Genomic DNA, 17,517 nt, shown 5'->3' with positions numbered 1-17,517 from the left:
AAAAAAAATGACAGGAACGGTTTACAACTGGGTGGTCAGTGAAGGTGGATTCTCTGGCAGCTCTTTCTGAAGTCTACTAGTCATTTTTTTGATGATAAACAGATGAGTGTGTTGTATAACAAAAATAGCAGCAAATGGTAAAAGAAAAAAATGCTCTTCTCCTTCATAAATAGCGTTGATTTTTTTTCCTTTAGAGGTCGGGTCGCCCTAGAGACGCGTCGCTTCACCGCAGATCAACTCGAACACTGGGATCGAGTCTATTGATGACCTGCAGTAAGGATCTGGAGAGGACTACGGTGATCTGTGGCTGTTTTAGGATTCAAACGTATACTCTCATGTAAATTTATTTAAGCTTGTGTAGACATATGAGCATACTTAGATATTGAATTATTATGAATGTTTTAACTTAAGGATGTGTTTCTAAGGAATAGAACCTGATGTAGGATCTTTTCTCCCCACCTCCAACTCCTCTGTATTTTCTGACCCATTAGGAGGCTTTACAGCAGGTCTCCTGTAGATAGGGCAGTTTTATGGCCCAAAGGAGGTTCAGATATAGGTTATGTTTACAAAGATTATCCTTCCTTCACTATAAGGCAGAAAACCGAGAAGAAAAGAACTGGACAACATCAAAGCAGAGATTCAAGCTTTTAAACTGTGAATTCTGGATCCTGTGAGGATAATTTTGGACCTTAGCAAAGATCTTTGTTTTAAATGAAGCACTGAATTTTAACTCACTGCCCCTATTGTTCTGCTTCACATCAAACGAACGCGCTGAAGACATGGGGAATGTTTTCAACAATGTAAATAACACAAATACTGAAACATAGTGAGACGTTTCCAACACAATCAGTACTTTTTGGGAACAAATTCATATTTTGTGCATAATCTATATCTCTTTTTTCCCTCCATGACAGCTCTCAGGTTCTGTAGACTTGATTGCAGAGACAGGATATTATCCGATTGAACCACGACAATAACTAAAATCTAAAGAGTGCAGACATTGGTCGGCTGATATTTTTGGGCTGATATAATTTTTCCCCTTTTATCGTATCGGCCAGTATGTCCAGATTCATTAGTGCGTTCAGCAGCCATGCTTTTAGCTCACGCATTCACCAATCCTCCATTTGCTATCAATTGTTCACATGTTTTCTTTGCTTTGTTGATACAAATTCATATCCACACTTATGTAACATTGTCATGTAAATGGAGGAAGGGAAATCGATTTTGGCCTGAGGATCGGTCTGCAAAATTATTGGCAGAACATACCAGGTATCTGTTAGACTGATGTCTAATAATCAGCATTACCCTTAAAAAACCCGAATAGGTCAACTCTAGTTCCATCAAAACCCTCCAGGCTTGAGAGCAGAATATGGACACAATAATAGAGCCATAATAGACGTATCGACGGCTGGTTACATTGAAAGCTGTAAAAAGTATACTGAAATTGGACCCATCCTCTAAATTTCAATTAGCTTAATGGACGTGAAAACCATGCGTATAAATCCCTTTACCTCCTTAGTTTCACCTATTTGTGAGAAAAGCAAAAGTGAACCTGGCCCCCCTCAGAGCGACATTTACATCTTAAAGCTACAGTGTGTAATTTTCAGCGACATCTAGCGGTCAGACTGCAGACTGCAGCAACATGAACGTCTCCCCCCCACCGCTTCTCCCCCCCAACAGTACGGCGAGCGTTACGGGACAAAATGTCTTCCACGACGTCGGAATCACCTACCTTCTCAAGTGATGAGGTTTGTTTAAATAGATAATTTTACAGATAGTATTTCATTAGTCTGTGTAGGGTATAGATTTCATGTAGACTTAAGATAATAAATATACCCGTTATTTTTTCTACGTCGTTGTGACGTTTTGGTGAGCTGCTTTGCATGGTGATATAAACAGACGAAGTAATTGTAGTCATTAGTTTAACAGCGAGATTGTGTTCGCTGGAAGAATATATATTCCCCGTTTACAGAGTCCAAGTCATGTTTGTGGCACGGGGGTTACAAGGCGAGGAAGAGGGAGAGGAAGAGGGCAGAGAGGCCATGGTGGGCGTGCAGCTAGGGCCAGGCGAGGGAGGGGTGCCAGCGGGGTGAGAGCAGAGGAGGAAAGGCTTGAAGATCTCCAAAGGAGCCGGAGAGAAGTAACCGAGGTATATATTCAGAAAATTATTTTACAGAAAATTACTGAATCATTACCTGTGAAACGTCAGGGACGTTGCTGAATAAGTATACTGGAGAGTAAAGAGTAGTGTCCAAGAGAAAACTGGCAACTTGAGCGTCACTTTGAAAACCTTTTTCCTCCACCAGTGACTTCCATCGTGTAAATGCCGTGCCAATGTTGATCCGTGTTTTTTGTCGTTTCTTGTCACGCTTGCGTTTATTCTCGTCGTGTTTCCGCTTCTTAGATGACGGGGGTTCGGTGTCCGCCGCTTTTCGTTGTGATACAGAGTAGGCATGGTCCTCCATTCGTCTGATGTTTGGCCACACAGTGCCAAACAGTTTGCAAAGTCACTCACGCCTGCCGCCTTGTTCACCTTTCTTGTTACTGAGGCGCAGTATACCTGCTTCTTCTTCTTCTTTGGTTTCAGGCAGACTAAACGCTTCTCAGGCATAATACTGCCATCTACTGTTCAGTACCGTCTCAGTTAATCTCTCTCAACTTGCCGTAGTTATTTTCGAGCGTAATGGGCGATCTCGCAATTGCTAGTTTGTTGCCTCTGCGCTTGCCGTAGCGCAAAGATGTCTGCCTCCATGGCTGCGAGACCCGCTCCTATGTAATTATAAATAACGAATTCTAAGGCAACGCAAATATTAAGGTTAAGAGGCTGAGCTCGTAGATGATGATAAATAACATAGTTATGTATAATATATGAAATTTCTGACTTTATATGCCTCTAATTATTACACACTGTAGCTTTAAGGGAAGATTTGTACATTCCTGCCAAACATGAAGGAAAGATAGAAATAAATAGGAGTGGGCTTAATTAGCAGAGGATGGGAGCAACTGCTGCACTCAAACTGATCCTGGTAAAAATGGGACAATCCTGGAAAGAAAGACTCGATACGGAAGACAGGTTCACCCCAAAAATACAACTCAGAGCTATAATACAGCAATAGCGCTACAAAGGGTTTGGATCAGATTATGACAGCAATAATTAATCGTGATTAATCCATTATTGAAATAATCATCAACTAATTTAGTAATCGATTAATCGTTAACTGGAGTGTAGCTGACAGAGCAACCCACTTAAGACCAACAATTGTAAAAATATATATGGAAACATGTTGCATTTAAGATGAAAACAAAACTCCAGAACTGCTCAAGTGGAAAAGGCTTAGTTTCACTTGGTTAAATTCATAAAAGGTCTTCTTTAAGGAACCTTTTGATATCCAATTATGAATCAGTTAAACAACAAAATAATGGACTGATTAATCGACTTCCAAAATAATAATTAGTTGTATCCCTAGATCAGATAGCATTCATGAGCTGGAACGGTCCTGTCCGATCTCACTAAGCTCGACCATTTTGCAAAGAAAATTGGACACAAGAAAACCAAACAAGTAAAAACATCAGTAGATAAATACCCAAAAGATTAATTTTCCCTCTATGTGTTGTTGGTCTTTTGTATGAAATGCCAATAAATTACAATAAAAATGCAGAAAAGGGGAAATTAATATCTCTGCGCGGCATAGATCAAGGAACCAACACAGGTCTTACTGTTCCACTAAATGAAAAAGGCTTTCATCATATCTCTCACTCCTATTCTTAGCCAGACAACATCACACTCCTCACTGCTCCACCCAACCTCACCCTGAAATGTCTAACCAGCCTGAAGAGAGCAACTTAAAGCACTTTTTTAATCATTAAATAAGTTTATTATGTTGTAACATATGCTTAACATCATCCTACTGACCACCTGTGAATGCAGCCATATACAGTTAGCCTTCATGAAGAATTTAAAGGTTTTTAAATATAGAACGTTTAAAATATTATTTCAAATCATCTCGTGCTGCAACTTTGATAGAATGGTTGAATAATACCAGTACAATAAAGAAATGCTGGAAATCAGAGCTCAGGGGGGGAAGGTGTGGAGTGACGCAAATGCACCAGAAAGTAATTTCAGAACAAGAGAGAGAGAAAAAACACTCTCACACACACAGACAGACAGACATGAAAAAATGACACATTTTCTTTCATCAACAGCGCGCTATAATTTATCTGAAGATGAAACATAAGCTGCCAGGGACCCTGGTTACCATGGTAACTATCAAGTGAAGGGCAGAGTGGTTCTGGCATCCGTCCCCACAGTGATTTTTTTTTTTTTATATGCACGGAGTAAAAGACACAGGATCAACAGTAAGGCTCTGAGCCGCGAGACGACACGTCTGCAGCTTTCCAGGACACAAAATGTCTGTCGCCTTGCCAGCAGAGGCCTGACTCATCTGAAAGCATGGAGACCGTTCAGAAACACAGGAAGGAGAGGGGTTGGTTCAACATAACAGCAAAGCTATCGCTTATATCTTTGTTTAAAAGTCTTATTTATAATTCTACAAAGGACATCTTATTTCTTATTTTGTCTCTTTTCTTATTTGGTTTCGTATTTGTCCGTTCTTTGTTGTGTTTCACTGGGTTCTTTTTTCCATGATAAAACCCAGAGCAGCACATAAATATGCTGTGAAAGGAAAACGATCCATGCTTTTAAAAATGTTTTCTACAGGAACATCGGAAACCTATGAGATCAAGCCCTCCTGACTCAGTACTTAAGAAAAACAGATTCCACTCCTCTCTCTCTCCACGGCATTTTCTGAATGTTGTTATTCAGAAAATCTGAATACATCTGAGACTGCATGAAGGACATCTTTTGGGGCGTTTTGTCTCAGATGATAATTAGGCTTGAGTTTAAGTTGGCGTCCAAACTTTTATTGGGGGTCAGAATGTCGACTGAACTAATAAGCAGCAAAGTAGTCCAATTTCCGTAGAACAGAGACGTGTAAATCATCGTAGATTTGAAATATAACTGTTGTATTTTTGACTTTTTGCTTTGTTTTTGAGCGACGAGGACACGCCTCACTCTCGCTTTGCTTTACAAACTTTAAATAAAGAGTAAATCCACAGATGTTTGGATTTTGCCTCATAAAAGGTCAAAATATCTTGTTCCTTTAATGTTTTGTCTTAAGAAGGTTTTTGGATTTTTTCGGTTTGGATACATGTGCAACCAAATACTTTTCTTAAATGGGTTTTTGCATTAATCGCTCATGGTGCCATAAATGTCCCACGGGCAGCACTTTGAGCACCATTGCTTCAAAGAGGAGAAGTGGCCTAGTGGTTAGGGCATAGAGCTTAGAATCCAGACTCCCACATACTGCCACTCTGGGTCTCTGAACAAGACCCTTAACTGCTCCTCGGGTGCCGCACAATGGCAGCCCATTGCTCCCCAAGGAGATGGGTTAAATGCAGAAAGTGAATTTCTCCAATGTCAGATCAATAAACTTCAAGTATGTTTATTATGGCACACGGGCTGCACTTTAAGCACCCTTTCTTCAAAGGGATCCCGGATTAGAAGAACATTTAACAGTTACGTTTATCACATGGTTTTTTTATCATGCAAATTGAGTATTGGGATAATTAACATTGATGATGTGTGAGTTTATTATGCCGTAATATTAGCTGCCTTTTGCGTGTTAGATCTGATGTTTTCCACAACAGTTTATCTAAAAGACAGTCCCTCTGTACGGATATACAGTTATCTTCATTCTGTATGTGGCAAATATTTGGGAAAGGAATGAGAGGGGTGTCCTTCAGCTAAGAACAAAGTGTAATATTTTGATAAGGCTGGAGCCATGGATGTCTCCTCATCTGCTAACATGTGTGATGTAATGATGTGATGATGTGGCAGACTGGGAACATATAAAAAACCTCTTTAACTGTTAATCGTGGCCACTTCCCAAGAAGTGAGCCCGGAGGTGAGCAGCTGCCTTCTGTAACTCTAAGCAACTTCTCCGAATAAGATTATAATTTCTATCAAAATCTATTGCCATGACCATACATATAAGTTATGAAGTGTTATTTAAACAGTTTGTCTTGAGTGATCTGTTTTAAGAAAAATAACTGGAGAGAGAAAGCTTCAAGGTGTAGACACAGAGCCTTTAAAGTCGTAGGGAAGCGGCTAATTTCTGAATTCTCCCAAGTGGTGCCCGACTTTACACGAGTGAATAAAGTGAATGTGATTAGTCGTTTATCAAGGGGGCGGGATTGTTGTGGGGGAAGGTTCGCAAGTAAGTTTGTTTCCGTTTGTGGACGTTTTCTTTGAAGCATCTTGCTAACCAGTTAGCAGCTTAGCGCTAGTAGGTTCCCAATGGGAAATTCCATTGGGACCAAGTAGCACTAAATTGGTGACTTAGAAACGACACTGTCAAGGAACGCTATGGACAGAGGAAACATGCAAGAGGAGGAGAGTTTAGTGTCCGAGGTCGTGAATGAGTCTCCTCCGTCATACATTTTTCATTTAGAGAAAGAAAGAGGGGGACAAAGATGTTGTTGAAGAGGACGCCAGGGCGGCAGAAGCTTGGTTTGGTGTAGAAGGCTTACAGCCGTACATGTTTGAGCCCTTGGCTCGCAACGCTGCCAGTTCTGTTAGCTCTACGCCTGCTGAAGACACAGACGTCCATCCCCGTGAACACTGGGACGGAACTCAATGGGAAAGGAAATGATTTTTATTTCTCATTTTAACCGTTGCGTATATTAGCTGCGACATATGAATCAAAATGCTATGACCGAAAATATTTGATTGACAGATGACCGTTATTAGGTGTTCAAGCTGACAAATAACTAACCTGCCTGCACAAGATAAAGGGGGGAAAAAACAGATTTTAAGACAGGATTTTTTTTTTATAGAAATTTTCTAAATTTTTGGACAATATCATCTTATAAAGAGTACATTTATATACATGTTTAAGCCAGAATGATTTGACATTTAAATATGACTTCTCTACAACTTTAACAGAGGAAAAAAAAACTAATATTGGCTTCAAGAATTCACCTAAAACTATCAGACTGATGTCATAATAATTGATATCGGCATCGGCCTTCAAAAACGTAAACTAATAAAAAAAACTGAAACTGAAAGAGAAAGAGAAAAAAGTGTTGCTGATTGAAATAAGGAAATAAAGAGATATAACCAACTGAAACTGAATGGTGTTTTATAAAACTAATAAAACATTCTAAAATGACTTATAAAGCCACTTTGCTTTCATTTTTCTCAACTTTTCAAACTGATATGAAATGTTTTATTCTTTTCCCCTCAGCTATAACTGAACCAGTTTCTAAAAATGGCGCCTTGTTTTGAGTTTTTATTACGCACAATTCATAAATACTCATAAATACTAGTGTTGGGTAGGTTCAAATGAACTAACTATTTGTGTAAAATTGATCTTTGTCATAAGTAAAAGATTAAGTACCTTTTTTAATCCAAAAGTTTCAACTGAGTCTTAGTTTTTTTGAACCGTTTGATTTCCAGTTACCAGAACTTCAAAATAAGAAATAGTCTTATATTTATTACGTGTTTTAGCTTTTAGGGAGAATAAAAGTTGATTAAAGGTAGATGACTTAATGTCACCAAAGTCAAGCTTACTGCCTGTTAAAAATGTAAAGGAGTAAAAAAATGCAGTCAAAGCTCTGAATAGCACACGATATGACTGAAGCCTATTTTAACCGTAAAATGAAACGACAATAAAACTGTGATTCAGTGAAAAAAAGCTTTGGATCTAATTATTTTTAGTGTATTCACAATTCTGCTGCTATCCCGACTAATGAATACATAATACTGTACATAAAAAGTATGAAAAACATAAAGCTAATACTGGAAACCAATGAACACTAAAGTAAAACTGAGGAATAAAATTTCAAAACCGTTTTCATTTTTCCATCTCTTACCTTCTTCTGAGTGGAGCGGTTCCCCTGCATGTAGTTCCGGTGCATCTCCAGAACCTTCTGAGGTCTACTGCGGATCCAAGCGCTGAGCGTCTCGATAGGCGACCCGTTCACAGACCACTCAGTCACACCGAACTGCCTCAGGTGGGCGCGCGCATGGCTGGCTAAAGCCTTACGGTTCTCAAAGTAGAAGCCGCAAAGCTCGCAGCTGGGGTCTGGAAAACAGGAAGAGATTTGATGTTCAGTTTAGGAATCTGTTTGATGTGAAAGGACCCGATGTGAGTATAGCAGCCGCTCACCCTGGTGTCCGTGCTTTTCTGGCGAGGGTTTCCTTTTGTAGGAGAAATCGTGTGGAAGTGATGAGAAGGTCTTGAGTCGATGTGCCTGTGCTGCCCCAGTCTCAGCCGACTGGGCCTGATCTGATGACGGCCTTTTACCCAGTGGGGACAATCGGAACAGCTTCCCCGCAGGTTGACCCACGGAGCTCACCCCCTGTTTAAGGATCCGTGACCCAGACTGCACCAAACTGAGAGGAGATTTCCGGAATTTGGAGGACTGGTAACCGGAAACACCCAAACCGTCCGACCCCCTGGCTCCTCCCACGTTTTCCCATAAGGGACTGCTGGTTCCTTGGCGGGACTCTTTCTTCACTCCTTGCTCTGAGCGAGACGAGCCGCCAGCCCCTCGCTTGTGCATGACCTCCCTCAGGGTGTCGATGGGCGAGCCGTTGACGGACCACTCCGTGATGCCCATTTGCCTTAGATGGGACCGCGCGTGGCTGGACAGACCTTTGCGGTTCTCGAAATATTCCCCGCAGAACTCGCATCGAATGTCCCTCGTAGGCTCCGCTTCGTGGGACATGGCTGAGAAATGACCAGACAAACACTGCATTACTACATTCATCGGGTGGGTAATATGGAGAAATTCAACAGGAATCTTTTTAGGGTTACCTAAGTTGAGGGGGTAAGCTTTATCAGAGCCGCTCCAGCTGGAGTTCGGAGAGTCAACCGGAAAACTTCTGGATCTCCCCACAGGTCCGGGCGCGGTGACCTCCACCTGCACCGGCTCGGGCTTTGGCTTGAGAGTCAGGCCGCTGGAAGGCATCGGAGCGGCCGAGCTGGACTTGGACATCACCGACTGAGGCGGGCTGGAGGGGCGGGCGAAGGCAAAAGGCAGGCGGCCAAGGAGCGAGGCTGAGGGAGACGAGGAAGTGGACAGAGGGGAGCGAGGGGGCCCCGGAGAGGACGACGGAGGGGTTTTCAGAGGCTTAAGAGGAAGAGCGCAGGGCAGGCCCCGCCTCGTGATGATCTCCCTTAACGTGTCTATTGGCGACCCGTTGACGGACCACTCCGTTATCCCCATTTGGCGCAGGTGGGAGCGGGCATGGCTGGAAAGTCCTTTCCGGTTCTCAAAATACTCGCCGCAGTATTCACAGCCAATTTCCTTTGGAGGTTCGTCTAAGAAAACAAGAGAGTTCTGACTTAAAGGGTAAAACAACATAGTTTTTTGTTTTGTTTTTTTAACTGACCAACAAAAGCATAAAGCGAAAGAAAATGAAAACCACAGGCGGAACACTGCGGAAAAGCCAAACTTTTCCTTCAGTTTCACAATTCTACTCTACTTTTGTTTGGTCAATCAACCAGAGGCATGAACATCTCTGCATCGACCATCACTTACTGTGTGGAAGGGCCATCAGCTCGCCACTGCTGAGGCGGAAGACCTGCATGGAGGCAGTCTTGAGCCGCTTGGCGGGTCGGCCAGGTAAGGACGAAGCGGAGGAAGAGGTAGCTTTGGACCCACCCCCGACCGTGGTCACCTTGTAGAGGAGTGACGCAGAGGAAGAAGAGGAGAGTGTCAGCACCGGCTGCTTCGCCGTGGGAAGCGCGGCGGGGGCGTCCTCCGTTTCTGTAGGACAGTTGAGCTCCAGCGCACTTGCTTTGTGCTTGAAGTCGTCCGTGTCCATCAGCTGGCTCAGGAGTTCAATAGGAGAGCCCTTGGACTCGGAGTATTCCACACCGAAATGTCGCAGGTGGGCTCGGGCGTGGCTAGAGAGGCCTTTACGGGTCTCGAACCAGGCGCCGCACAGCTGGCAAACGATGTCCTTATCGGAGTCTGCATCCAGTGCTGCAAACCAAGAGGGAACCACTGAGTTAACACCGATTAGACTAAACACCAGTCAATCCCAGAGAGATGATGCTTACTGAGGTTGAGGGGAGCATCGTTCTCCTGTGGAGCCCAAAGTGGCTTTGACGTTGCAGAGGCAGCAGATAGGTTAGAGGTCAAGCCCTTCAGTCCCCCAACTTTGGGCTCTGGGGAGCGCAAAGGGGAAGACACGGGCAGTAGAGATGAAATGGGGGCTTTCTTCACTACTGAGGAAGGCGAGTTGGAGTGAGCCGGAGCTGGAGAGGCACCCGGAGAAGGTGTAGGCGTGGCGGAGCCAGACGGCACCGCCTTTGCCGCTTTGGCCAGGATGGACAGAGGGATGGGTTTCTCGTCCAGCTCCATGTCCTCCTCATCTTTAAGGGAAACAGGCAGGGAGGGTTTCTTGGGCGTGAGAAGAGACGAGCTTATCTTGCCGTCTATGCTGCGTTCCATGGCCACCCGGTGGAGCAGATCGATGGCCGACCAGCCGCTGTCGGAGACGGTGACGCCCAGCTGGCGCAGGTGAGCGCGAGAGTGGATGGAGAGTCCACGTTTGCTCTCGAACTGAGAGTCGCAGACCTCACACTTCCACTTCTGGGCTGTAAAACGCATCAACAAAAAAAGTTTTCATCTGTATGTAACATCTGAACATCTATTCATCCTTTTCCTCTCTGTTCAAATTAGTCCACAACAAGCCTTTCCTTCCTCCTCCTAAATCATGTCTATTTACCCTGACCTCAAGTTTGATCTGGGAGATTTTGGTGGTGAGGTTTCCACTCTGACGTGAATTTTCCCGAATGAAACTGGTTCATTTTTGCTGTGCTGTTGGCTGAACACAACTGCCTGCAGGACCAAACCTGTTATATTTGCAGTTTTCCTTCGCTATGAGGGCATAAAATCTTACCTTTTGAGCCGGAAAGAATCAGACACACACTATTTATGGTGGAAAGCTAATACTTAATCATCATCACTCTTATTAACTAATCAAACATGGTGCTGCTAAAGCATGCTGCTGGGATTAAAGAGCTAAAGTCTTGAGCAATGGAAAAGCTACAATCAATATTGAAAAATATTTTTTTTTTCCTTCCTCAAATTGAAGTATTTTCATTTATTTGAAATTCCAATAAAACATATCAAAGCTGTGCTTGTTTGGTGAAATATTGCGTTATACTCTGGTGTGATTAATGATTTCTGTGTTTTGTTCTCACCTTTGGTGCCTACATCCTCCCTCTGGGTGAGCCGGTCCTTTTTCCCCACACTGGAGCACAGACCATCCAGCGACAGCCGGAGACCCTCCTCATCGTCTTCATCTGCCGCATCCTTGTCATCACCTACACAGATTCCATAGAGGCGAATAATTATAGTCGTCATCATTTTATCCTTTAATAATGTTTTTAAAAAAGGCCATAGTGATACACTTAAGACGTACGATAACACGTCCTTCAGAAACATGAAATATGTAGACAAAAAATTTTAGCTTAGAAATGTTATTTTAAAACTTTATTTATATTGCTTTGAGTTATACAATACATACAAGACTGAATTTTAAAATGAACAGATAATATATATTGTGCATCCTTAATTGATTTTATCTATAAATCTACGGTAGGTGGGCAATTGATTGCATTTGCAAAATTCCAATTTCCAAATGGTAGAGGCATTCAGTTTTAGTCACATCACATGTAAAAGAGTGAGATAAATGTTTGCCTTTTAGATGGCAGTATTTTTTTTTTTGCCATAATGCAGAAGGGAAGAGACAGTTGCAGGATGTAGGAACCTTCTCACACAAAGTTGACATTAAAGTCCTGCAACAAGGTCGCGAAAAAACTAGTGTTGCACTGATACCAGAATCGGGCGGGGCCCCGATCCAGCTCTAAAATGTTGGTATCGGTATCGGCGAGTATTAACAAAAAGGGCACCGATATCAAATGGATAACCAAAAGTTTATTCAACTATTGTTATTCATTCCTTATAGGCAATAAAAACTGGATTCACTTTGTATTCGTCTTTTTCCTGCTTCACAAAGGTAGACAGCAGCTCAATGAAGCCATGATGGTAATTATTTTACATCTATGTAGTATGCAGTTCTTAATATATACACATACCCATCAATTTCAAACAGATGGTATCGGTATCAGCCAATAGTAAAGGGGCCAAAAAATGGCACTGGCCAAACACTAGAAAAAAAACTGAAACTCTCAAAGGAAACATCTACATATTTTTGCTTAGTGTAAAGGGCAGCTGCAATAAAATCGCAATATTAGTTCAAATTTATTTGAAAAAAAATTCAGATTTATGGTAAAATTGTTCAGCCCTAATATCTATTGATTCTATATGTATATAGATATATATATATGGAATAAATGGTAAATGTCAATTATGTAGAATCAATTAGAAATGCCCGACATTATCGGTATCTGCAAACACTGGCTTTAAAACTAAATATCCGACATTGGCCATTCAACCGATTTAAGTCACTGATATGTGAGTCATTCGAAATTTACCTTGAAAAATGTAAATTAACTATGAACAAAATATAGAAACATGAACCTGTTATGTAAATTAAAGTTGCCCTTCACACATAATATAACTGTAGTTGTAGTAAAGTGATTTTAAGGCTACTGAACATCCCATAAAAGTCTTTTTTTCTTGTCCTTTCGTCATGATGACTAAGTTACAAATCAAATCTAAGACATAATTCATCCATCCATCCATTTTCTTCAACTTTATCCGGGTTGTGGAGGCAGCAGTTAAGCAGAGATGCCCAGTTTGAGCTCAATTTTGGAAAATACAAACCCTATTGAAAGCTTTAGAGTCGAGTAACTGTAGGTCCATCAGCCGCCACCCTTAGAGCGTCACCACCAACTTTCATCACAAAGTTACACTCTTGCTCTAATGTGTTCCTCAACACATATGCAACCTTTTTACTATAAACCTCTTATTAAGCATCTTTTTTTTTTATTAGTGCATTTTTCCCTCATAGCAACACAACCCTGTTACTCATGATCTCCTCAAAGGGCGTAATACTATCAGACTTTATTCTGTAGCAGCATCCATGGAAGTCTTTGCAATCTGCCTTTTTTTTGTACACAGAATTTTAAACACTGAATTTTTTTACACATTGAATTCCTTACACTGAATTTTTATCCGGTGAAAATTTGCCTGCAAAAAAATTCAGCTGCAAAATATTGAACTGTAAATGTGTTGACTTTTTGGACGACACTCGATGTCGAGCAGCTTCTAGCCAATGAAATGAGATCATTTGGTCACGTGACAAAACAGTTGGGTGAATGAGGAGTTTTTCTTGCTAAATAGATATTATTACAAAACATCAGGTAGCTTTTTCAGAGTTTTTCATCTAATCGGACTGAGTGAAATAACTGAGCCGATGACAGCAGGTGCAGCACCCCTGTCTGCCAAGGCTGTTGGTTTGATCCAAAAGAAGCCGAAGGTGGCAAACGTCTTTTTTTTCCCTGACAGAATGAGCTAATTTCATTGGCTAGAAGCTTCCTGACTGCATCGAGTGTAGATTGATTTAGCTTGAGTGCATTGAAAGGTCACACATTGGCAGTCGAATTTTGAATGATTTTTTTTTGCAGCTGATTTTTCACCAGATAAAAATTCAGTGTAATGAATTCAATGTGTAAAAAAATTCAGTGTTTAAAATTCGGTGCTAAAGAAATTCACTGTTTAACCTCTAAACTTCCACCTAATTTCTGGGAAATTTGCCTATTTTGCAAACCCAAATGGAAAAGCAAATAACTGAGGAACTGCAAGCCCAAATTACATATGCAATACATTATTTGAAAGCTAACTCCTTCTAGTTTTTGAATATATACATAGAAATTGGGTGAGTAAAACACCCAAGCTGCATCAGTTCAAACGAGACTCAAAGTAACTTTTTTTATTCTCGAAAATAATAGGTCTTTTTTGAACAGCAGTTATAAAGACATGCTTGCTTGTTGTTGCTGCTTTGTCATGGTACGTTTTGAAATGCTGCTATATCTGTGTCCATAAAATGAACTATGTGGTTGAATTGTGGAGAATCTAAGCTTTCCAGTGATGTCTAACATGTCTATATTGGTAAACAGTGTAATTTTCATGCATTCTGAGTTATAATTTGTAAACGCTTTAAAACGGTGGGTAATGAGAGGTTAAAATTTGTTGTACAAAAAAGGCAGATTTTAATTTGATAGTTTTACTTCTATAAGCATCTATGGCCAATATCAGTCAAAACCTTAAACTTTAGCTTTGATTTGCAATCCTTTAACTATAATTAGTTTATTCTGGTTGCATTTCTTCTAAAATAAAGACCTTCTATGAGCAGCAATATAATATTTATTTGTATGTTAAATGAATGTATCCATTCATTTTATGGAAGTCCTACTATGTTCAGCTTTCAACATATTGGGTGTCAAATATGAGCCATCCCTTTTACCCTAATTAAGTCAGTATATGAATTCCTTACATAAAGATTTTGTGATTCTTAGTATTTTATTGTCCCAATTATTATATAATCAACAAATAAATGTGTCACCAGCCAATCCTGTTACCATAACAATAGTTATTTTATCATCTTAAATGACATTCTAGGATTACAACACTTTAACTTTTTGTCCTCCTAATATATTAAATTAGTCTAAGTGTGTTTTATTTGGGAAAAAAGGAAAAAATAAATCTGGAATATAGTAAAATACAGGTTTTGAAAATTAAAAATTTGGGAAAGATATGCTTAGAAATTGCCTAAATTAATACAAGTATCCACTTTATGAAATGCAGATAGTATCTAAATAAAATATTATTTTGTGTATGCAATTACAGTGCTTATTTAAAATACTTTTTAATCGTATATTTTGATCACCATGGACCATGTATATTTTAAAGCACCACAGGATTGTGGCAAAGATGGAGCATGATAAATGAAAAGCAGTTGGTGGTTGAGCTGGATGGATCAAATATTATGATTGTTTATCATCAGTGTTTCATGAAAGCTTATCAGACAATGAGAGAAAAGATACTTTTTTCAAAAATATCGGACTCTAAATTCAGTAACGATGCAGATGAGTTGCTGTTTTTGTGACAAAGATGTGAGTTTATGCCTTCAGCACCACCTGACTGATGCATGAGTCGGGCACAGAAGACATGCTGAAGTAAAAACAATTTGCAACAACTATGCAGGTGAACTACATAACTTTTGAAAGCAGGTCTAAGAGTACAAAAAACTGGTTATCAGGCAAAACGCCAATATCACGTATCCCTAATATTAGAAACATTAGTTGCACACAATTACATTTAAGAGTTTCTTAAAAACTGGAATAAAGAAAAACAGAAGAATTAGCCTGGCAGACGTCTGTGCTGGCTTTGCATGGATAAAACACATCTGGACCAACATCAGAGGATGATATACCACCTAAAATCATCCCCGACTGGAAACTTCTATCTAAACTTCTAAAAACCTGGATTCTGTGCCTTCCTGAACAACCAAGACACTAACATTATCTCTGGATCCTTCATTTATTGATATATATAGCACTTTATAACAGCCAATCAGACGGCCAAAGTGATTACCATTATAATCAAGCACAAATTATAGATTAGATAAGAAGTTTGACAACCAGAATCAAACTCCACAGTACTAAGTATTTAAAAGTATCTTTGCATAAAAAGGTCTTAAGTTTAAATATAAAAAATGCCCGGTCACTGAATGGATGTAAATCTTGGGGCAGTTAGTTTAAAAACGAACCAAAAGGCTTTAAAAAAGAATCCATAAGTATATTGAGCTGCCATTATCAGGTTTTTCTTCTTAACTTTCGCCTTTATTGAAAAAACAATAAGCTTTCTAAGGACTTAATTTGTATTAATCTCCCAGTATAGAGGTCATGGATTAGAGGACGCAGTCCGGATTCAGACCAACCTGCTGGCTAATCCGGACCAACCTGATTTAAAATATTAATAAATAACTGCACGTTATCCGATGGCAGTGTCTGATTTCACTTGCGCTGCTTCTCCTGTTTGTACGGCAAAGCGCTCCAACCAATTAACCAATGAGCTGTCAGTCTGGGCTGCTGCTGCTAACTACTTTAAGACACAACAGGCAAACCTGTGGCAAGGCGGATGATGGGTAACGATGATGAGAAAACATGAAAGAAAGTGTGGGCAGCTGGAAGAACTGTGGTGAACTGGTGAAAGAAAAGTGAAATGGTGTGCTCAAAGATGACCCTGCACATTTAGAGTATGTTTGGCTCAACCTGCTGCTGTGAAGCAGGATTCTCCACCATGAACAGAATCAGAAATAAATATGGATCCAGGCTCAAAAAGAGCTCCTTGATATGTGCTTTAGAATGACTTAGTCTCCATTCAAACCCAGGTTTAAAGCCTTGCAGGGCAGCATGAAGCCCACTGCTCTCATTAAGCCAGGAAAAAGAAAACAGTCAGTTCAGGTGTTTTATAAAAATATGTGAATCAGGAAATTGTGTGTTTAACAAACTGAGCGATTGTTGGTCTCTACTTAAAAAAACACTTAAGATTTAAAAATGAAAAAAAAATTCTTTATATATATATATATATACAGGTGCTGGTCATAAAATTAGAATATCATGAAAAAGTAGATTGATTTCAGTAATTCCATTTAAAAAGTGAAACTTGTATATTATATTCATACATTACATACAAACTCATATATTTCAGATGTTTATTTTGTTTAATTTTGATGATTACAAATGACAACAAATGAAAATCTCAAATTCATCATATCAGAAAATTAGAATATTACTGAAGACCAATAAAAACAAAGGATTTATAGAAATGTTGGCCAACTGAAAAGTATGAACATGAAAAGTATGAGCATGTACAGCACTCAGTATTTAGTTGGGCCTCCTTTGGCCTGTATTACTGCAGCAATGCGGCGTGGCATGGAGTCGATCAGTCTGTGGCACTGCTCAGGTGTTATGATAGCCCAGGTTGCTCTAATAGTGGCTTTTAGCTCTTCTGAATTGTTGGGTCTGGTGTATTGCATCTTCTTCTTCACAATACCCCATAGATTTTCTATGGGGTTAAGGTCAGGAGAGTTTGCTGGCCAATTAAGAACAGGGATACCATGGTCCTTCAACCAGGTACTGGTAGCTTTGGCACTGTGTGCAGGTGCCAAGTCCTGTTGGAAAATGAAATCTGCATCTCCAAAAAGTTGGTCAGCTGCAGGAAGCATGAAGTGCTCTAAAACTTCCTGGTATGTGGCTGCGTTGACCCTGGACCTCAGAAAACACAATGGACCAACACCAGCAGATGACATGGCACCCCAAACCATCACTGACTGTGGAAACTTTACACTGGACTTCAAGCAACGTGGATGAAGTGCCTCTCTTCTTTTCCTCCAGACTCTGGGACTTTGATTTCCAAAGGAAATGCAAAATTTACTTTCATCAGAGAACATGACTTTGGACCACTCAC

General features: G+C 40.4%; 1 protein-coding gene across 6 annotated transcripts in view; it reads right to left on the bottom strand.

The window, feature by feature from the left end:
- si:ch211-194b1.1 (protein Wiz) overlaps nt 1–17,517 on the bottom strand; it is a 46,514-nt gene that overhangs the window by 11,246 nt on the left and 17,751 nt on the right. For all 6 annotated transcript variants that reach the window (XR_005281246.1, XM_038290428.1, XM_038290429.1 and 3 more), the window contains 6 exons: nt 11,280–11,402; nt 10,131–10,670; nt 9,607–10,053; nt 8,880–9,386; nt 8,229–8,792; nt 7,933–8,144 (listed from right to left, as the gene is read on the bottom strand). Coding sequence is in view for 5 of the 6 variants with exons in the window: in XM_038290428.1 (XP_038146356.1) it covers nt 7,933–8,144; nt 8,229–8,792; nt 8,880–9,386; nt 9,607–10,053; nt 10,131–10,670; nt 11,280–11,402 (2,393 nt within the window). In the remaining variant the exon portion in view is untranslated. The remainder of the gene's footprint in view (nt 1–7,932; nt 8,145–8,228; nt 8,793–8,879; nt 9,387–9,606; nt 10,054–10,130; nt 10,671–11,279; nt 11,403–17,517) is intronic.

This window comes from Cyprinodon tularosa, unplaced genomic scaffold (assembly GCF_016077235.1).
Source record: "Cyprinodon tularosa strain WSP-4 unplaced genomic scaffold, ASM1607723v1 ctg280, whole genome shotgun sequence".
NCBI lineage: Eukaryota > Metazoa > Chordata > Actinopteri > Cyprinodontiformes > Cyprinodontidae > Cyprinodon > Cyprinodon tularosa.
The sequence above is the reverse complement of the archived record's forward strand: the minus strand, read 5'-3'. Positions and strand labels throughout refer to the sequence as shown.